A 23046-nucleotide genomic window follows, 5' to 3' on the forward strand; every position below is an offset into this window, starting at 1 on the left:
GTCGAGCGAAAGACCTTCAAGTCCTCACGTTATGCTTAACCTCATTATCTGTTTTCAAGTCTTCAAACCCGGAAAACAACTTTGACTCCAAACATGCTTTGCCGTTATTAGCAGTTTTTTAAATAAATGTAAACATGTTAAAAGTCTGCAGTTTTAGGTCAGATTGTGGAAGCTTTAAAGCTTAGGTCAATGTGAAAATAAATCTAAATCTGTTCCCAATCCTGCACATGAACCTTGAGCAAAATGATGCGTCTACAGATGCTACAGTTTCCATTTCTAACTCAATAACGCTCACTTCGACTGCTTATTGAATTTCCAGGTGCGTTTGGGCTCGATCATGTGAGGAGTAATATGATGCAGTTAGTTTTGGTTCCTAAGAAGGAAGCCATGAAATACCTCAGGGGCCGAATTATAAACAGTGATCGCTATCATCGAGCCAAAAGAAAGAAGGGATCATGAAAAGAAGCCTTATTTTGAAGGGGAAACTCAGGTTACAAGGAAAGAATAGAAATATATTTAAAATTTTACGCAAGGATATTACAAAGTGCAACATCCAGTTTGAATTATTCAATATAATCTATATTTTATTTAAATATACACAGTAAAATAACTATGAACCAAACATGTAAATATTATTTTTTTAAAACCTTAATTTCTTAAAATACTTTTTTTTAAGTGACAGTTCTGGATAATTTAAGAGTAAAAAAAAAAAAAAGTAAATTAAAGTCCCTAGATTAAGAAACAGAAATGTGGAGGGGAAATGTTACATGTTGTTGCTTTAATGCTATAAATCCCTTTGCAATGGTTGGTTTAATTTTGAAAAGTCTTGACTCATTTAGTAGCACTAACATCCCATGTTGTAAACTGTACAAAGAAACTAAAAATGTACAAGCAGAAATGTGTAAATGATGCAACAGAACATTTAGGACATAGTGGTTTCACTACTTAGAGACTAAGGAGTCAGAAAATCCATGTTATACATCTGTGGATACAGACTTTAAAACTAAAACATACATGGAAAATACAAAATACCACCAGTCAGCTGTCAGAAACATTTTCCATTATCAGTTTTATAGTTTACTAAGATCTCATAAGGGCAGAATAAATACAGTGCTAGTACTGAGCTACTCACGTGGAGTGGAGTTTTATTAAAAATAACTTTAAAAGAAAGCAAAATAAACCACAGAGCAGACTCAGTGAAGGGGTGGGCCGGCCCCACCAGGACTGGGATTAAAGGTTATCGGATGTCTAGGGTGATGAAGGCCGAGATAAGGAAACGTTTCACTTGATATAGCGCTGCGGCGAGTAGTAATTACAGACCTTTCTGACGACTTTAAAACTGGAGATTTCCAGGGCATGGATAACAAAAGGAGGCCAAATCTAAACATCTGTGCATTTAAGATGAGTGAAGCCACCTGGGGTTCTTCACACTGCCAAATACAACCTGATTTAAGATGAAAGTAAGTGAGTAAAGCTTTATTTTTACAGCAGCAACTAAGGAGAGAAGATATTAGTGGTAAAATAGCATTTTAAATCACATAGATCAAGTTTAGTTTGATCAGTTCTTGGGTTGAAAACACTATTTAAATGTAGTAATGAAGGCTAAGAACAACCTAAATAAACTAGTATTTTACTGTTTATAATTAAAGTTATTTTATTAACCAGCGGTTTTGCCTCGACAAGCTTCACATCTTTTATTTTGATTCAAAAACACATGTTCATTTGCCTGCGATATCAGTGATGACCTGAAATATCTTCGTATATTCACATGATTGTTGCTACATTTATTTATAGGTTCTTCGTGTAGGTTCTATGTAACGTCTTCCTGTCTGTAGACAGAAAAAAGTTACATTGTGGTGGGTTGTGTAAGAAATGCAACCACACTGGAAACGGCGTGTGTCAGCCGTGTGGTGACAGAAGAAGCACGCTAGAGCCATCTGTCACACGCGTTCACACGGATGTCTTCATCATGGTTTTAACAAAGCCTCCCCCGCCCACCTTATCACAGAAATCTGCAAAACAACCAATTTTTTCCACTTCCCCATTGCAATTCATTTTTTTTAATTCAGTACCCGTTGTTTTATGAGTTTTTTTTACCCCCCACTGTTTCCAAACTATGGTCCCAAATGGACCTCGACCCATTGGACAAGTTTGTTAAACTAATCCAGTTTCTTGGGATTTTCTGTTTGTATCAGAGGTATCAAACACAATCAAGTGGCCAAAAATCCTTTAGCCACAGGCCTACAAAATGTATATTTACAAGGAAGTATCGGTCAGATTGCAACATTTCTTAATATTATTGGAGGCTCCATATATCTTAACCTTCTCCGTTAGTCCTCTATAAATAAATATAAATAAATAAAAATATAAATTATTATTTTTCTTTGATCTATGTTCTTTATCTTTACATTTAGACTTAGACTGTATCATCTTGTTTTTTCTCTTTATTTCTCTTTGTCCTTGTTCTTATTTTATTTTAACATTTTTTTAATGAAAAATTGCTGTACTGCTGTGTCTAATTGGAAAAAAAACAATTTCCCGTAGTAGACCTCCTGAGGGATCAATAAAGTTCTACCTAACCTAAATACTTACCATTCTTTTAATACAAGTCTTTTGGAGTCCCTGTATTGTTGTTGACGATGAGCTTTGTTACTCATCTTATATTAAACTTAAGTCTTCATAGTTCATGATATAAACATGAAAAGGGTGGGTTGATAATATGGTAATATCAGCCGTCTTGAGTGCTTTAAGAGCCCCTGTAGCATGAATAGAAGAAGGAAGTATTTTGTTTATTATATATAAAGTTTGGTCAAGATGTAGTATTCCTTGGATGGAGGTAAATACATAGATTTTTTTTTTTTCAGCTCTGAATTTATCTAGAGAAGTTTTCCACTGATATACGATTGATCTCATTTTGTAACATCTCTCATCGATGGGCCTTCGCTCTACTTTGGATTATGAATCGGAATGCGATTCATCCATTTACAACTCCAACTAAAGATTTAATTAATGGCACAGCAGGAACAAATCTAAAAGTATTTAACGTATAAATCACTCAGTCATGACCTACTAGCACACTTTCAAGTTGTTCCACTTAAAACAATCTCTGGCAACACGGTTTGTAACGCGCAGAATCAATGAAAGATCGATCTGTTTAAAAATGAAATGAGAGGCGCTTTGAATTGATTATTGATCCCTTGTTAATGTGGAAAGGTTGTGGTGTGACCTTGTTGTTTGTGAACGTTTCCACCGAGTAAATTCGGGCTAAGTTGGAATTCCGTTACAGTGTTAACTGTGGACTCTGGTCGGCTAAGAAGGGTCAGATGCACAAGGACCTATTGTTTCCTGAAGATGAGGGTAGCCTCCACTCGACTCCACCTCCTCCTCCTCCCCCCATCGCCGTCCACATCATCACTGTGGAGTCCGGAACAATGGACGCACAGAAACCAGGAATAGAAAAAGGGGGACAGGGAATGAAGGAGAGGCATCACCCTTCACCAGAGTTTCTTTTACGGTCTTGCCAATCCAAATGCCAGGACGAAAAAAATCACCGCTAAGATCTGGAAACGGCCATAAAAACGGCCTTCGACCGTAAGACGATCGTTCGTGAAGCTCTCATGCTCATCTCTGAGGCGCGACATAAATAAAACCTTCCAACTAGACCATCCATCTTCGAGTGCCGCGACTATCAATCCCTACCCTCGGCGTGAGCTCCATTTAGGGCGATGACTTAAAGAAAAAAAGAAGCTGGAAACCTCTTTGAGAAGCGGTGATACAGTGGCAGAAAGAGCATGTTGGCAGTAACCCTGTGCTGCCGAGAGATTTAGAGCCGAGGCCACACTGGCGGAGGACATTTAAGGTGGTCGCCATGCTGGCAGGTCTCTTTGAGCCCTTTGTGTTCCCGTCTCGGCTCCTTTGGCTGGACCGGGAGGTTGACACCTGCTAGGGGCCTCGGGGTTCCCAGCACCACACTGTTCCGCGGGCACGCGGCCCAGCCCGGGCCAGAGAGAAGCAGGATTTCTGTTTATGGAAGCTTACCCGGGTGCGATAATACGGCATGTTTATCCATCGGAAGAGGCGGCGGTTCCTTTGTAAACGGCTAATAAGGTTACGGATCACGGGCGGGGCTTCACATTTACAAGATACTTGCGGTCGGTCCATGTTTGATGAATCATAATCACAAGGAATTTCTGACCAGCTGTACAGTTTCCACTTCTGAGCGAGCGTGTTTCACGGGGGAATAACATTTCCGACATTGGACTCCAAAGATCGGTTAGATGCACTCGATTAGACGAGGGAAAACCCTAGAAAACCTTTCAGCTCATTTCATTACTTCTGGAACGTTAACCCTTAAGTGAATGAAATGTCAGATTATAAAAGGTCAAACCAAATGGAGCATTATACAAGTGTGTACAATTTTATATTTTAGATACACATGTCTAACCAGAGGGCCCAGTCTGGATGGATGGTCGCCCCGAAAATCAAAGTATATGAATGTTCACGATGATATGGTGACTTATAAAGATATTGTGTTTGAGATAAAGAGATTATTGAAATTTGAAGGTATGGTCTAGTTCAGGAGGACTAACAAGTAGATGGTTATGACAGAAAACACTGCAACCAGATCCTGTTAAACATCGGTAAATATACATTTTTTTGGGCCGATGAGCTTGAGCGTTGGAAGAATTTTGGCTCCTTGTTTTATACAATCAAGGTAAAGCAACAGCATTTAACTTAACCTAAATCTTCCCTAAACCCGTCTACTGAAATGTCAAATAACACAAGTTTTCACAACTTTGGAGAACCACCGTCGTAAAAACGAAACATGAACCACAGTCGTGACAAGCAAGGGTGGCTTACTGGTAAAATCTTTCATGGGAAATGCCAAAGAAGATCAAGACATTTTGCAAGATTTTGCCCCCGAGTGTTAAGTGATCAACGATGACATCTTGGGCAATCGTTTGGTGGCTTTTGCAAGACGAGCCTCTCCTTTTATGATATCATGGCGGAATATATCCTCTTTTTGAAAGAGTGGTAGAACCATGTGATGATTTCATATTCCAGAATGTGCCACTTTGAATCTCCCTCCATAACAAAAACAAAAACACCCATAAATATAGATCTTGTGATAGAACATACTATAGCAGATGAGACGGTTGAAAATTGGAAAGGAAGGAAAACCTTCAGGGAATTGTGGGAGGAGCTGGGAAGCATTTAAGAATAAGCAAGAAGTGCCAACATTCAGTAAATTTGAACTTCTATACTATTTGGGTTTGGCCTCGGTACTTACCACTGCACAGAGGGTGTGACCAGAGGGCTGGTGGCACAAGTGCAGTGACGACAGATGTTCTGTCGGATTAGAAGGTAAAGCTGGCGTATGACAAAATGGGAATGGATCATTAAATAACCTTTATTAGTATCCTTGGTGACAAGACGACTCATAACGTTTTAACTTATACGTTTCCAGTTTACGAAGGACGGCGTGAAACCGTTTGTCAGCTGATAACTTGACTTCCTTTTTTAGTCTGACATTTAATCCTTAAAGTGCTGCCTCATCTTCACCGGTATCTTTTATTGCGTGTCCGGTTAGTGCTTACCTAGTTTTAACTTCAGTATTTCACACAGGTCAGTGAGGGGTCAGGACACTGGCTTATTGACCGATTTCTTTTTCCAGGTTAAAGGGAAAAGAGTGAGAATTGTTCTGGTCGTGGAAAAGCGCGAGACAAGAAAAGTGTGTCGGCCTTTTGGAGTCGACTGAGGTCTACAGCAGTGTGTGCATCCGTTCATCCAAAATAAAGTCATAAAAACTACAAAGCGTCTCGTAGCTCGGTCAGTCGGGGATGCTACAAAATATTAAAGCTCCTCTGATCTCACTCTGTCCCACCAATCGCCCGTAAAGTTTTCCATGGAAAATTATATTTACCGTAGTCTCTCGACCAATCACGACACAGCACTTTGATGCTAACCCAATCCAAACTGAATACAGGATACAAAACCGATTCATACAGTAGGATTTAGATGAAGAATTTATTATTATAATATATTATTATATATTTTTAAAGCAGTATCATCTTGTTCTTTCTCTTTGTTCTTATTTTATTTTTATTTATTTTTATGAATAATTTCTGTATTGCTGTGGCTGATTGGAAAAAAACAATTTCAATAATTCGATTAATAAAGTTCTACCTAACCTAACAGATGCAAATAAAACCTGCAAAACAGCAAGACTGCAGAAACTGTAATATGGTGAGGAAGCATTGAAGTCTCTCAGTTATAAACTTCAACCACCTTAGTTGAGGTTCCATATTAACAGTAAAAAAAAAAATAACTTGATGTTCAAATGACGCTCACATGACGAATGATAGAGAACTAATAATATCCAAGAGACTAAAATCTGCAACACCTCAACCTTTTTTACAAAATTCCATCTTTATACGCCAATTCTAAATGAATATGAATAAGTCTTTATGCCCAAGACAGTAGCAACCTTCAGGGAATCATCTAAAAAAACCTGTTTGTGGCTAAAGAAACCAGATTTTTAAGAAAAACAGTCTTTCATATCCATCTCTCAAGGCTGGATTCATACTAGAAATAGTTCAATTGCATATATGAAGCAAAACATGACAGAAATAACCAAACGCATATCAGAAATGTAGGCTTTAACATCAATTTATTGCGTATAAAGAATCAGAGCTTGAGCTTTATTCCCCAACGTCTCCAAATCAACCTCTCATTTTAACCAAAGAAAGGGAAAAAGCCGGCTTGGATCACGAGCAAATTAAGCAAACCGTCATTTAAAGCCAGACACCACAGACATGACACGCTGATGGGGACAGATGTCCACTGCAGTCATTTGCACTTAAGACTGTGGCGGTAAATGACAGAGAGAGGCTCGCTTGTGTGTAAACAATAATGCCAGGCCCAGGGTTGTGGTTCCTCTCATACATGTCCAGCCAGAGGCCAAGGGTTCAAGATCACCGGCTGCTGTAGACGTGTGTCCCGACATCAATGCTCGACTTTACAGAATGAGGCAGAAAATGTTGATGTAAAGACTAAATCAATCGGTGAAAAAAAGAAAATATTTTAGAAAGTATCTTAGCAGAGAATTCCCTTTTTTTAAAACTAAAGCCATACAAGGTGTATTTATGGTATTTTAATTCTGAATATATTTCAACTCAATTGTTACCAAATCTTAAAATCAAGAAACAATTCCGTCATATTTCATTTTCAGTTTAAAACTGGCGCACGTACAATATTTGGCCTTCTGGCATTTAAGTAAGTAAGTAAGTCATTTTATTTAAATGATAAAACTGATAACACAACAGGAGTTCCAGAAAATCAAGGAAAAGCCTGAACAAATAAAAACGTAATTTAATCGTGTTGAATGTAAAGATTCAAATAATGAACTTATTTAGCTTCTAAGGTTCAATTACAGGCTGAGGTATGTTTTTAGATTCCTCTTTTCTACTTCCCCCACAAAACCTTAATAGGAGAAGCAACAAAGAAGAAATGAAAAGGTGAAATGACTATTTTGGTCATGTGGACCAAATAATACTGAAAGTTGAGAAAGGAAATGAAGTATTGAGGCGACACCAAGTTGCTTTATAAGGACATTGTTAGTACATCCGTTAAAACAAACAAGTTCAACATGTGTCCAACAAGGTTGTGTTGCTCAGTACTTTTTTAAAGGACAGATTTACTCCGTTAAATAAGTAGCACTTTCAATAACATTAAGTTTTAGAATTGCTCTTCAGGGCAACAATGTAAATGTATGATTATTAAAAGTCAAGAAAAAACAGTGAGTTGCATTCGTGAGGACACTTTTGGCTTCAAAGTAACATCACTCTGCATGCACAGCCCAGAAACATCTGGGCGTGACGGTAAATAGACGTCGCCCGGACTTAAGCCTCTGTAATAAAGCTGCATCATGTTAACATAAAGTCACCATAAACCTCCTGGACAGCTGTGCCACCTCCTGTGGAGAGCGTCAGAGTATGGGGTCGTGCGGAGAAAAATCAAGTGCAACAGATGATGAAAGTCTACTGGTTGACAGATGCGGGAACCTTTTAAAAAGCCCGATTTTGGATTAATAAGTATTAAAATATTGAAATTAATCCAGGACTGAACGATGAGAATCTCTATTCCCGGAGCAGAAACCAACCGCTAACAAACCAATTCTTGAGGATTAAGAAATAATTTGTTCCATCATTGACGGCCTTAAATCCGAACACCGAGTAAGAAGGTTTGTGTGAAGGCGACACCATACGGGGGAAATAAACTGGAAGCCCTCCTCAGTAATTACTAGTTGGAGGGGCCGCATTGAGCGTATGTCAACCTAAAGTGGCCACAGCAAAGGCAAATGAGGGGTCAGGTCCAGTAAAGAGTATATTTAGTCTTCCAATGGCAAACTTTTTAAAAACAACACACCCTCTCTGAGTCACATGGCTCTGAAAATTCTGAAGGAAATCCATATAAACACTCGAGTGAAGTTGTCCAACTCGGAGGAACAAGGATTTCTGTGTGGCGTTCCTCCTGCGGAGCTCTGAATGTGCCTCTGTCGTCCAAAACCCTTCCACCAGAATTCACATTCGCTCTAATTAAAAGGGACAAGAGTTTTACTATTGACATCTGCACCAACAAACAGCTGTTTACGCTTTAATATTGTCCACATAATAACACGTCACCTTAAATGTTGAGATCTGTAGTTTAGTTGGGTCAAGTATTAGGTGGTTATATCTAGTGAAAACTTGTTTTGCCATTAACTATACCATGTCCCATTAAAATAATAAAATTTCTGCTGTGGAACTGATATTTCTACCTATATACAATATTTTTTTCACTTCCTTGGAATGGGAATTGATAGTCATCAGGCGTGTAATAAAACAAAGTTTTTTTTTCGCGATACCTTCTCGATATCCAACTGCACTTTATTAAAACAATTTAAAAACAAGTTATTTTTTCTTCAAACTATAGGTCATATATTGTTTTAAGTTAATAAGCTGGTATAAAATACAAATACATCTTAATTAACAAACGTGAAAATATTCAGTGTTCATCATGTGTTGCAATTAAACTTCCGGCCGCTAGATGGCAACTTTCAATATGGCCTCCGCAACTACAGCAACAATAAAAACCCACGAGATCCTGGCGATGACCGAGGATGAGAGGATACGTAATGTTTAATAAATTATGCGTAAAAGGTTCCTGAAATCACAATGATCATCTGCATAAACTTCTTTCATGATAATTAAAAATGTATTGTTTCCCTTAAATATCAAATGTATACAGTTTAATGTTCATTGACATCTAATGCGCAAGAAAATATCTATACACTACTATTCCACAGTACCGTCTCTGATAATAAATATGGTATACATTTCAATGATTCCAAATAGTTTTTGTGTTTCAATTGAACTTCTGGCCACTAGATGGCAGCAGTCATTACATCCTTCGCAGCAAGTAAGGAACAAAACCCTGTGAGATCAAAGCAATGACTGAGGACGAGAGGATACAGTGGACTCCAGCCGCTTTTAAAGCTGGTGTTTGGCCATATTTTGGTTTGAAAAAAAATGAAAAGCAGTTACGACTGTCAAGACATATCATGTATCATAAGTAAGGTATTGCCAATTCACACCCCTAGTTTTAATTGATTTTTTTCCAAGTAACCATGAGCCAAGTCCAATACACGGTGGAAATAATATTTAGTTTTAAAAGCTGGTTCCATCTAGCATTAATTGTGGCTGTTAATACAAACAAGGTCAGAAGCAAGCCAGCAGTCCCAGTAAAGTCACAAGGCACTCACTTGATGGAGTTTCCTTGAGGCTAATGTGAAGCCACCGAGGCCTTGAGGTGAACATCGTGAGACTATTTTCAGACATTGCAAAAGCCCAGCTGAAGGCCTCGTGGTTTAAAAAGTGGTGGATGGCGTTAAAGTGAGAGAGCAGGTGACTGCGACACCCTGAGGAATCATCTTGTTCTTTAAAATAAGTATCAATGAATTGGTTACGGCTACAAAAAGCACGATTTCCTCTCCTCTGGCACAAACAAGAATTCTCCATATTCAGCAGCGATTTCATGGTGGAAAGTTGGATCAGCAGGAGACAAAACGCTCCTTCCTGGAGTTTTGTGAAAACTCGACCCATCGCCCACAGGAAGCCACCACACACTTCCCTTGATAAACACACAATATAAACTAAAACCATCAAGATGTCATCTGATGCATTTCTTCAAAAAGGGGATATGGAATTACCTTCCATTTTTTTTCTTCAAAAAATACATTCAACTTTTATTAAAATAAAGTCCATGACATCAGTCACACACACAATTGAATCCCTAAATTATACTGATGTAATACAACTCGACATAAAATGTAAAACTATGCAGGAACGTTCAAACTTATTCCACTTTTCACAATGTTAAAACCCATGAAACCTATAGGATTTGGCATGTAGAATGTTTTGCTCATAGTTTTAAAAGGGTAGTTAATAATGTACGCTTACAAAATTGCTCATAGATATAACAATACTTCCTGCTGCGCCTTCTAAATATTTATTAAAAGATATGACTAGTTTTCATTAGTGTTAATCCCTCACTTCAGTGCTATTTTCACTGCTACTTGTATCATCATACTGCAATTGTGTAGTATAATTTATTATTGTTTTATTAGTTGTATGTTAGTCATTTATATTTATTATTATTTTTGCACTGTATGTTTAATTTAACATGTATTTATGTTCAGTCCTTTTTGATTTCCATTTCTACTGAAAACCCAAAATTCCCCAACTGTGGGACAAATAAAGTAATTTCTTACCCTTATATGGTTATAGATTTTAATAACACACTGCAGCCGAAGAATATATGTGGGATGCCTGTGTTCCTCACTTATGTTAAACATGCAATTTTTAAAGTTAAACGAAAATGTAACATTTAGAATCTGGAAAGGTTTCAGATTTGAGTACATTTATAAAGCAGCGTTGAATTTAATACTTGCACAACAACATTTTGAAAAGAAAATATTTATACCCTACTATTCCACAGTACTGTACTAGTTTTTGTGTTTCAATTGAACTTCTGGCCACTAGATGGCAGCAGTCATTACATCCTTCGCAGCAAGGAAGGAATGAAACGCTCTGAGATCACAGCAACGACTGAGGGCGAGAGGATACAGTGGACTCTAGCTGCATTTAAAGCTGATGTATGGACATATTTTGGTTTGAAAACAAATGAAAGCAGTTACGAACTTTGTCACAATATATCATATCGATAACATTTTGAAACGATTGATAAATAAATGAAATGTTACAACTAGGTAGTTTGAATGTTGATATTTGAATCATTTATAAAACAATCAGCTGAAATGTGAAAAGGCAATAAGTGCAATTTGAGGAAAGCTGCAGCTGATTTAGAAGCGGAATTCACAGAAGACACAATAACATTTTGCAACAGCACAAACACCATGCAAAAATAATACAATTGCAAAAATAAAAGAGAACCTTAAAAAAGGTTTGACCCTCAATCACCACAGAAAGGCAAATTGCAGAGGTGTGCTCATGCAGGAGACGGGAATAAGAAGGGAAAAGCCTCAGGGTGGTCTTTGGGCAGAAGATTAAGACAAGCATGCAGCGTCGCGTTGAAGCATGCGAGCCCAGGATGAGGCCAGTAAAAGTTTGCACAGCGGGGATGAGATAGGAGTAGAGTTTCTGACCTGTGGCTCCTTACAAGTCGCGCCGCTCTTCCTCTGGACAGAACTATAAAATCCTCAAGCTGGCGAAGGGGGAGAAGACAGACAGATCAGACATGGCAGTTTAGTCACAATGTATGACAGGAAGGAAATGGTTTTGTTAGTTCTCTTGAGCTAAAACAGATAAAATGATTTTGCGACATTTAGAAGAAAAAAAAACAAACAAACTGTCGAGTCAATTCAACGCACCGTCAACTGACCGCATGCTCATTCTTGTAAAATGAGCTTTTAAAACCATATCTTTGAAATGACAAACCACGTGTTAAGAAGAAGTACCAGGGACGGAGGTCGGTTCCCCCTTCGTTCATTTCCCCTCACGCTATGTGGCTAACACCATTGCAGATTCATGTACTGCATCTACTGCTTGCTGTGACTTCTTCTCTGAAAGTGACTGAACCACAAACCTACTTCTGGAACATATGAGTGCACGCTATTGTATATCTTATCAACCTACAGCGCCTCAGAACAATAGGAGCATATGAAACTAAGCTTCAAGCTACAGTCACAAGGGGAAAAAAAAGAAGCTGGAATATTATAATTATAAGGTGGAAGTGGTCTTGGTCTCTGAAGCCACTTTTGTGTTATGAGAATAACTAGTTAAGCCACGTAGCTTTGGACTAATTCTCACGTTAAAACCATGAAGGTAAGCTTTAGAGTCAACGACAGCGATGAATATATTAAGCATAACAAATTATTTTTAAGATGTTTTCTCGACCTGCAATCCTAACTTCTATTTATTTTGAATAAGTAAAAAAAAAACACTTTGAATGTTTGACTTCTAGAGTTTTGTAAATGTTCCCTTTTTCTGGATATAGAACAGAAAAGAAGATCACGGGCAATGAATTTTCAATCATTTCTGTGGCCACTTTGCCATCGTTATCATTCCGATCGCATTTGATGCACGGTGGTCTCCGGTTTGACTTTCTTTCATACTCGTTTTTCTCCTTCTCTCCTTTCATTTTCCTTCCACCAAACTAGTAGGGGCAGATGGCTGCCCACCCAGAGCGAGCGACGTCTCGACACACTTCGTATTAAGACAATTTTGAACTCGTATTATAGACAATACTCGACTCTATGGTCAAATTATTATCGAACGTAATCGCAAGTGATAAACTCTCATGAGGAAGAGAAGGCACTTGAATCATAAAACTAACAACATTGATCTATTCCAGGCACTTAAATTCATACTTTCCATTAACACAAGGTCCTGGTTAATCTAGTTAATGGATATTGAGTGTTCGACCGGTTCTCTCCTTGACCTGGGGGAAAAGCAAGTAAAAAAAAAAATAGACTTTAACCTGCACATACGTTACTGAGAAATATTAATCATTTATTATTTGCAAACTACTCATCTGGATGTATACAACGAGAATGTCAGTTGGCAACAAAAACAGGGTTAAAAATCTTCTTGTGACAGATGGTTGGACTTCTATTCACAAAAGTTTCCAGTCTGTTCCCTTAGACTGCCTCTCTGAGTGTGAAGAAAAAAAAAAAAAAGCTCACAACCGGCCTGAATTCATTCTCCTCGCACAAGTACACCAGCTTTTATTCCCACAGTCCCCTGCGATTCCAAATCTGTTTGAGTGGAAAACATGGGCTTACATATTTGCCCCGGCCCTCACTATTGTTCACTTCACCAAAGCTACCAAACGTCCACTACTCTGAAAAACACTTCAGTAATCCGAGCGCCGACGACTGTAGACACCAAAACATAAGTCTCAAAAGTGAGGTCATGTAAAACGGTGGATCTCAGACGGACATACCAAATACAGGTCAAGCAAACTGACCTTATTCATAGGCACTGGTGTTTTACTCTAAGCTCCACTGTACCAAGAGACCCCTTAAACCTCGGTGTATAAGAATAATCAGATTATGTAAAGCAGACACAACAGACCAGGCGATAGGTGATTATTGAACCAAAGTCCATTTAAATATCTCAAATAGAGTTAATGTCATTATACTCAAGTGATGGGAGAAACATTCGCTACAGTTACATGGACAGATGTTGGGGATTAGCTGGAATCCGTGGGCACCATTTCAAGCTTACGTCGGAGGATAAATAAAGGAGAGCAGGGTTGTCAAACACGATGAAACGAGGGGCAACAATCCTTTAGCTGTCCAAGACTAGTGCTGTCTCAAATCACATACTTCTCTTAGTATACTATAAGTTGGTTGCATCAGTTTAGTGTACGGACTAACTAGTACGCACATTCTCGACTGATAGTATGTCTCAAATCAAACACTGTTGCTACACACTGACAGGAAATGACGCGACAGCTTCTTCTTCTACTATTTAAAGATGGTTTCAACCAGCTGTTGGAACGCTATCAACACCTGCTGGCAGCAAGTTTTGCAAGTTTGGAAGAATAAATAAAGAAAAAATATGAGAAATGATTTTTTTCCGAGATATTTACGCCTGTATCAGCACCAAAGACGCGTCATCCTCATACTGCTGCTGAAAATGCATCTAAGATGGAGCCGTTTAGGGTAGATAGTGACCATCGAACCATACTCAGTTTTGTGGGCGTTTTAGTGACAATTTAGTGTGCATAGCGCATACTAAGAATTGAGTCGCACTTATGCACTAAAAATACTAACTTTGAGTACGCAAGTATGCGATTTGAGACACAGCTCAGGTCTGAAATGATTTTTAGTTAACCAGGCAGTCTGATTGCGATGTTGTCTTTTTATTCTTGGAGACTCGATATATCCTGATTATCTTTGTGTCCGTCCTCCTACAAACACTCACCGTGCAAAAGCCTTTCACTTTACTGTTATTGGGAGTCTCTGTATAAATTGGTGAGAACAATCATCTCTTTGAAGGTCATGATATAAACATGAACGCTGTTTTTCTTTGATTTCAGGAAAGCATCTAGCATGTCAAATTAAATGACATGGTGGGCCAAATTTAGCCCTGTGGCCTTGAGTCTGAAACATTTTTAGTAGAAAAAAAACAAACGGGCAAAATCCACTTAATCATTCTTAGGGTTGTGTACTTACATTAACCAAAATAACCCAGTAAGTTCCGGGTTACAGATACCGCAGACAAATAAGACGCTTGACATATCTTTAACGTTTTATTTCAGTAGTTAACATCGATCATTTTACTTCTCATTGTCAACCAATGCAGACATTGCGGCATTTTTCAGCAATTTTAGGTAAATCTTTTGTTCAAGTACTTAAAATAGGAGTTGCTTCATCAATTTGTTTGGGGTCAAAATTAATAATAATAAAAAAAATAAAGTAGAATCAGCGTGAATTTGCAAGTAGGATTTGTGGGTTAACTCGGATCAAGGTCAAGATGTGAACCCTCACAGGGCATGTTGCCACTCCAAGACCGCAAAGAGGCTCCTTCAAGTTTACAAATGTGTCTCACCATCATTATCATGCGTATTGTTTAGTCACCACTTCTCACCGTCGCACAAAGAAAAGTAAAACATGCAGCCCAACGGACGACACAACGGTCTCAGTATCTCGCCCACTTTCACAGCATCAACGGGGCGGAGGGCGCAGGTGACAGCGACGCAAGATTGATGGGGTGCAGGTCGAAGGTCACATCCCCTTTCGACATCCTTCGGAAGCACTTTGACTCGTCTAACCCCGGCTCGCACAAAAACCCTCTGACAGCTGAGGTTTCAACTGAGCCCCGACGAATCCCGACGACGACAACGCCTTCGCTTGTCTCAATTCAAAACATCCCGACAGTGACCCACACCTTGCCCTTGCTGACACCCCGGTCTGGAGAGGAAGTGGACATGTCAGGGGACAGGGGGTCTTAATTGATGAGTGGACGTGAATGAGGAGTGACCGAGTGGGGTCTTTTGAAGACCCTTCATCCATGGACAGATGTTTTAGTAGAGCCCCTTTAGACCCTTGGACCTTTAAGTCCAGGGTAAACATGGTGTCGCAGCTTCGTAGTTTCTTCCCACCCGTCTTCATAGGTAAATAAACCAAGAACCAAATAGTAAAAATGGGTGGTAAAAATAACAGGAATAGATTGGATTGCTGCCATAATAAAGTTCTTGAAAGTTACTTGGAAATGACTCCTAAAGAACCTAAACCAGTTCCAAACAATAATTTGTCAACTCTACATCTGCCAAAAAATCATTCGTACAAAACAAACTATTACGACATTTGTACTCTTGGCAGCCTTCAATGGAAGACAGAACATTTCTTTGCAAAGAATTCCAATCGTTGCGTCCACAGGCCCGGCTTGTATCTGGGAATCCATTCGGAATGCAAATATCTAAAACAGGAATGTGGATCCACGTGTAAATGTTTGCTCAAGAGTGAACCAGAGAAAGTAGGCATTTGTGTGCCGGGCAGAACATAAGATGGCATCTTCTCAGGGAGGCTTTGTTTGGCTCCACCATCGGGAGAGGGGGGTGTAGGGGGGCATCCTCCAACTTTTCCCCTCACTTCCACTTTTGGCACAACATTTATCATTCTTCAAGCTGACGAACAATCGTCCAACATGGACGGTGCTAGTGGCCCACAATAAACCGCTGCCCTTCCCCTTCTTTTCACCCTCGTTGTTGCTCGGTTACCTTTCATCCTACGGGACAGCTCATCAACAACATCATCAGCGACTTAAAAACTCCCTCGTGTCGGATGGATTTGTTCCAGTAACGCTTGAATCCCATAAAAGACACATAAAAGGTTGTTTTCTTTATTGAACTTTTTTAAAGATCATATTGTTGGCACTTTGTCTGACCTGTTCTGGTGTTGGAGCTTAAATAAACAGGCCTTCAAATGCTTGCAATGTAATGGTTTTAGAAAATTAGTTTCTGGATGTACGTCTTTTACAAATCATATTTTGAGAAAATGAAACGCTATAAATCACAGGTATAAGTGGGGAACAACATGCGTTCTTTTTGTGGCCAATACCGACGGCTGAGTCTCCACAGGACAACACTAAACTAAGCAACTTAAACAAAGGACCCCTTTTTTTTTCTTCTTTTTTTTTTTTTTTTTTAAACACAAATGTATTAAATAGCGACAATAAAACTGAATGAAGTTGTATAAAAACACCTTTTAAAGGAAACTTAATAACAAACAATACAAAACTTAGTTAAAAAGACATATAATAATAACTTGAACCCATGAAATAATCAAACCCAAAATCTAAACTTCACTTAAATAACTTAAATAAATGGCGAGTTTATCTTCACATATTTAGCAATTGTCATTTGTTCTCTGCTAGTTTATTTGTTTTGTCGTTTATTGCAGTGGTTACTCTTTAGATATATTTTTCCCAGTCCAATTTTCCATGCATCCATTGATTTAAAATGATCAATAACCAAAGGTTCTAGCTATCCATCATCGTGTATGAATATAATTGGCGTATACTTGTCATTAGATCAGCCGATAAGGATGACTTTTAAAAAAATGCTAATTTTACTGCGCTAGCTTTTACCAAACAATATCATGGCATAACTACACCCAATGCAATATTGCACTCATTTATAGCATTTGATTTTTTTCAATTATATTAGAGACCTTTTTCTTAATACCCAATCTGCTTTGGCCCCTCAACTCTGTATATATTGTGGACACATAAAACACTTGAAAACATTAAATTGCACTTATTAAGGTTAACAAATACTTTCATTTCCAAATGTCTACCTTGTTGTCTTACAGTACAACACGCTCAGGACTCAACAAAGACTTTAACAATCCACCAGGTCTGTAGAACAGGAATGCATTTGTTCACAACTGGACTTTAGATAATAAAGTGTCTGCGAGCCCAAATGTATTCAAAATAACAACCATTTTCAGTTCGAAAAAAGGCCAAACTTGTTTCACTGCGATTTCCATTTTCTTTACCGAGGCACATAATAGGCCTGGCCCTCATCTGGCCCCCTTGTGCCGTTTGTGCCGATCCTTTTCAGCTGAGCGGACTGCACCGCCAATACTGTTCAGTAACAACGCTGACAGATTATTTTCTTACTAGACCAGAATCCTCCATCTTCTATTAAACTCAAGACACACTTGGAAAGAGAGACAAAAGCCGAGTTGACAAAAGAAAACGCACAAAAAAAAGTAACAGGGCCAGTCTGCACTAAAAGAAAGCACCAAAAAAAATGAGATTGCAAACAAGTAGCGAAGAAAAAGTAGCACAAATCCTTTAAAAGCCTGTTTTGTAGGAGAAAGTGAAGCAAGGGCTGGGAAAGAAAATGCAAATTGGCCTTGATGCGAATGCCATACATCTTCATGGGGTGACACAGACCATCTTTTCTGACCAACCCCCCACCACAACTCGCTTCACTTTGTACTGCGATACCTCGGGCTCTCGCTTACGCACGTCAACACACTCAAAAGTAAACACGACTGGGACGAGGCGTTATCTCCTGAGACACAGAATCATCCTTGTGAGAAAAAGAAAACAAAAAAAACACACTTACTTGTCGGTCATAGCGTCAGCCAGCGTATAGTGGTTCATGAAAACTTCTTTTGAGTTCTCCTTACTTTTGTAGGAATGGTTTTTCACAAGAGGGTTCTGGAAAAAGAGAGGCAGAAAATTAGTTTTGTTGCAGTTTATATGATAAGATTAAAGTAATTCATGATTAACAAAGATTTACCCAAGTATGCAGGAAGATATAGATTACATAATAAACACAAAAACCTTTGCATTTAAGAAGTAAAATTACAAACAACTAAAATAAAGCAACTGTTTTGTAGTTTAGGGCAAACAAAAAAATGCATCTCAAACCAAGAGACATTCTTGAGCAGCCAAAGTAAATATTTGTTCAACATTTCTGTGACTAATAAGACGTACATGGATGTAAACACCAAAAGAAAAAACAGACGCAAACCGTCTAATTATGCGTCCATGCTTGACTGACTCACAATCATCCTAACAAGGTCACTTAAACTTTCTGGGGAGAGGTTGCCATGGTTACCGATGCAACCAAGCAGCCAGCTAGCTAGCATAAAGGGAGCACAAAGTAATCCGGCAGCCAGCGAGCCAACAGTAGGAATCCAGAAGAATGCATTGTGTTTAAGATGAGCAAGAGCTGCCGGTCGCCCCCCCCGGGAAAATAATCTAAAAAAAAATAAAAAAGCTTTCGTCAATATGGAGCGTTTTAGGTACCAATCACATGAGTCGTAACAGATGTTTTCTCTGCCAGAATTCCAGCAGTGAAATTATTTTGAGGAGATGAGTCCAAGCAAATCCTGAATCCTACTGGCCGATGAGTAATATCCAAAAAACCTGGCGTTAACCCCGAGGCTTATCTGCCCTTAAAGGATTATGACAGGAGCGATGGAGCTCTGGTGGACGCCAGGCCATTATGTACAAACACGGGAACATGACACAGATTTAAAGAGGGATTGTGGGGTTGAGGAGCAGAAACGGATAATTCGATACATCTCGGTTACACAAATATGTGCCGCGGAAAGATGTTCAAATTGAATTTGGGGGATTATGGGAGTAAAAATAATTTTCATCGCACCGCCCAGAGAGAGGCGTCACATTCTGTGGGTTCAGACGACGTAAATAGGTTTAATGTCTGGTCCCGACTTAATGCTACTCATTATTGTCACAAACATTTTATCTGCATTACTCATCCTCCATGTGACAGTAAGTCAACTAGAAACCGATACATTAAAATAAAGGAGAATTGGCACCGTGAAGAAACTCTGTGGGTGTAGTTTGAACGCTCAGGTCAAGTGACTTCTGCTTACAACACTGTGTTGGCAGGAAGTCAGCAAGAGTATTTATCTCATGACCAATTTCAAAACATGCCAAACCACTGAAATTCACAAGACTTTTGACTCATAAATATCTCATTTTTTTAGAGTCAGAGTTCATATGGGAAGAGTGTTTAAGACATTAGGAATTTGATTAACCAGCTAACAATTCTTGACGCTATGAATCAAAATTAATTAAGTTTAAATCCAAAATCTTTAAGCCATTCTTGGTTTATTTAGTACATAGCGCTAAAAAAAAAATCTGTCAAAGGCAGCGCAGTATGTTGACTCCCCGAGTCATACTATTACTCTACGTGACAGAATTATTACTCTAGCCAGGGTAGTATTAAGGGCTGTGTATTGACAATAATCTGGCGATACACGTGTCAAGATATATTGCAATTCCATAGGAACAATGATATATTGTTTATTTTTCTGGCTTTTACAGCAAATAAATAAGCAAAAACCTTCTCTACTCAATTGTGAAAGTGCTTGTAGGAAAGTGCTTCTCAAAATATAAACAAAAATATTTACTTATATTAACAATGAAGTGCATTAACAATCACAGACAACCTGGAGAAACATGTAATATCCAGTATCCGTCAATGTTTAATGTTTGTAACTCTTGTTTTAAAGCCAAAATTATTTTTCTAAACATTCATGATTTGATACCATAGTAACCGTTTACACATGTAGACGGTGACACCCATAATAGAAACCCATCTCATGTAATGTATATTTTAAAAAACAATAACAAAAATCCTTTAACGCTATAAACATATACTGTATATAATACGTATAAAATCATGGCCAAGATTCTGGGGAATCTTCTCACAATAACCACACATGCGAGCAGGGACTTAGAGGTTTGGAGTGAAGGTCTCAGTCCCGCTCAAGACCATCAGACGGACACACCCTGCAGCCATGGAGACCGTCAGCGGGCTGTCAAGGTTTATCACGGCTCAACAAGCGAAGGCACCTCCTGCTTCTTCATCTAAAAATCACCCTTTTTAATCATCATTTTACAACAAAGCTTTTCATCTCCGACTCAGCAAAAATGCGTCCAAGTGTAGGAGGACGTCCAGTAATGGAGGGATTTCCCATGATTGAAGTGAAGAAAATGACTTTCACAGTAGCTGAGAGTTTTCACATTTAAGCCATTTCACATTCTTGGGTTCAAAAGCACAGAAATTGCAGAGAGCGACTTTCAAATTCCCCTGATCCTCGAGCTAAACCATAATTAGGTGCATGACTACTGGACCCTTGTTTGACGCAGTTTTCAAACCAATAAACATCCTATGCCACAGTCACAATATTGCCATGTTCCGTCTGCATCTGGTGGTCGAAAAAAGAAGAAGAAAAAAGTCACATGAATGAGAGCAGATGAAAAAAAGTGTTGTGACTGTTGAGGAGCGATAAGGAGTGGCTTTGAGTCGGACGACCTTTAAGGAGGTACAAATCACTGAAGCTGAAATGTATTCAGAGATTTAGAGCTACAGTTATATACACAGTTAACATGACAACTTCTCAATCTAACATAACATTAAGAGCCTTGTTGTGATTTACCCGCCACACATTAAACTGTATTATTTTTTAAATGAGTAGTTGATAATGGTCGTCCGCCCTGGTACAATGCCAAAAATGTGATATTAAAAAAAACATTGAGCAAAAAATAATTTGATTAGATATTTTTTTAATAAATATCCGAAAAACTACAATATTTGTTTCACCATCTAGGACATTTCCCAGATTCTTTTGAAAAATATTTTTTTCATGATACCATAATTGATATTCAACAGAACTGTATTGATGTTTCTAATCAACAATTAACATCACTTGTACTTATATATATATATAGATCCCTCCGTTTGATTTTAGTAGGCTGGTGTTAAGCATGCAACAGTATTGAGCGTCTACGACAGTTTTTCTAGAATAATCCATATAGTGTTCCTACAGAATAACAATTTATCCTAATTTATCGTTACCTGTATTGTGTACGTATTGCAAAGCAAGGTTCTTGCCAAAACACACATTCCCGTCAATAATCAAAAAAACAACTCACCAGGTTTAAGAAAAAGTACACGAGCATAAACAGAAAATATCGAAACACCTATTCTAATATTTATTTATTTTTGCACAACACTCTTGTTCATAGTTAACAGCCCTGTATGGACATTTTTAATTTAATAATAACATGTAAATATTCTGTTCATTTTGCTTCCTCTTGTGAAACAAACATAAATCCCAGTAAGCTGGAGTTAAGCATGTAAAAACACCGTGTTTATATTTGCGTTGACAGATTTCCCACAATAGAATCATTTAAAAGAAACACAATAAATCCTTGTTCTCACTGTATCACAATATAGCGTGAATATGCCGCGCCGTTGCTCCTGAATTGCGATACGAATCCCCGGATTCTTGCCGATACACACCACCACTTTACCAACCAAGAACAACCATCTTAAAAAAAAGTGACACAACTGCCAACAGATGTCTGACCAATTGGGGGACTTGGATCAAAACAACTAAAACCACTTCAGCAGGATCTTTGATAAATATTGTATCCAGTACTAAACCATAGACAAAGCAGTTTTGAAGGAAAAGTCTCCTGATACCACCGCAGTCACAACAACCTCTGTAGCACCTGTTTGTCTGCCGTCTCCAAACCTACTCACGAAACACACAGCAGAACCAAACGAAAACTAAAGGTTTTACAGTAGTTATAATGTGGGATTGCAGACGACCATACCGACGGAGACGCCGCTGACTTTTTTCAAAGCCCGATGAGACGCGCAGCAGACAGCGTGGAAATAATCCTTTCCATTCCATCAGACAGTTGGAACAACACTGAGCCTGTAAGAGGCAAAAGGAAAAGCACTTAATGGACTTACTGTGCTTTGACATAGACACGTTGGCCACACAGTCCATTCTCAGGTCAAGGTATACAAACAGATTAGAAAAGTGAGAGCAACTCGGAATGACCAGAAACGTCCAGTACCAAATGAACTAGATAAACAAAAAGGGGTTACCGGGTCCACTATCGCATCATAGACCCACTCACTTTCCAGCTGACAAACAATGAATTATTAACATCTTTGAATAGAAATAGCAGGCAGCACAAAACAAAGCTGACAACATCTGTATCCCATCCTTTTGATTCACAGAACAACAGGGCGAAGTCGACGGCATCTGCAGTGACGCCGAGTGACAGGTCTGGTCTAGCTGTTTACAACGAGAATCTCACCATCACAAGAGGGGAGTACCTGGAGGAGCGCTGGAGCAGAAGATCATCCCACTCAGGGTGTTGTCATTTGGAGAGCGTTGTCGTCGGTGACAGCTCAAAGAAAAGAAAAAATAACCTGGTCATCCAGGACTGTGGAGCCTCTATTTGACTCTGAACCGCCACCCGATTCCCCCCCTCTCTCGTCGCAGCGTCTTCAAGCAGCCCTCGCAAGTCGACAACCTCGTTTCCCTTTAATAAACGTCAGCTGAAGTCATCCATCGGGTCCGTCTTACCGCAGCCGAATGCTTCTCGCCTGCCGACAGCAGCAGCAGCAGCGCAGGCATCGCGCCTCCGCAAAGTGTTGATACCAGCGCCGACTAGGGGGAGGGGG

General features: G+C 38.9%; 1 protein-coding gene across 6 annotated transcripts in view; it reads right to left on the reverse strand.

The window, feature by feature from the left end:
* sema4d (sema domain, immunoglobulin domain (Ig), transmembrane domain (TM) and short cytoplasmic domain, (semaphorin) 4D) overlaps nucleotides 1-23046 on the reverse strand; it is a 49915-nt gene that overhangs the window by 18581 nt on the left and 8288 nt on the right. The window contains exons 2-3 of one of the 6 annotated variants that reach the window (XM_087790696.1): nucleotides 18145-18239; nucleotides 11705-11763 (exon numbers count right to left, since the gene is read on the reverse strand). Coding sequence is in view for 4 of the 6 variants with exons in the window: in XM_087790691.1 (XP_087646817.1) it covers nucleotides 18145-18239; nucleotides 22949-22999 (146 nt within the window). In the remaining 2 variants the exon portion in view is untranslated. Of the gene's footprint in view, nucleotides 1-11704; nucleotides 11814-18144; nucleotides 18240-22181; nucleotides 22229-22695; nucleotides 22786-22948; nucleotides 23021-23046 lie in introns of those variants that run through there. The other 5 variants (XM_087790691.1, XM_087790694.1, XM_087790695.1 and 2 more) reach the window with 5 other exon arrangements.

The sequence above is a fragment of the Callionymus lyra genome, chromosome 5, assembly GCF_982586985.1.
Source record: "Callionymus lyra chromosome 5, fCalLyr1.hap1.1, whole genome shotgun sequence".
NCBI lineage: Eukaryota > Metazoa > Chordata > Actinopteri > Syngnathiformes > Callionymidae > Callionymus > Callionymus lyra.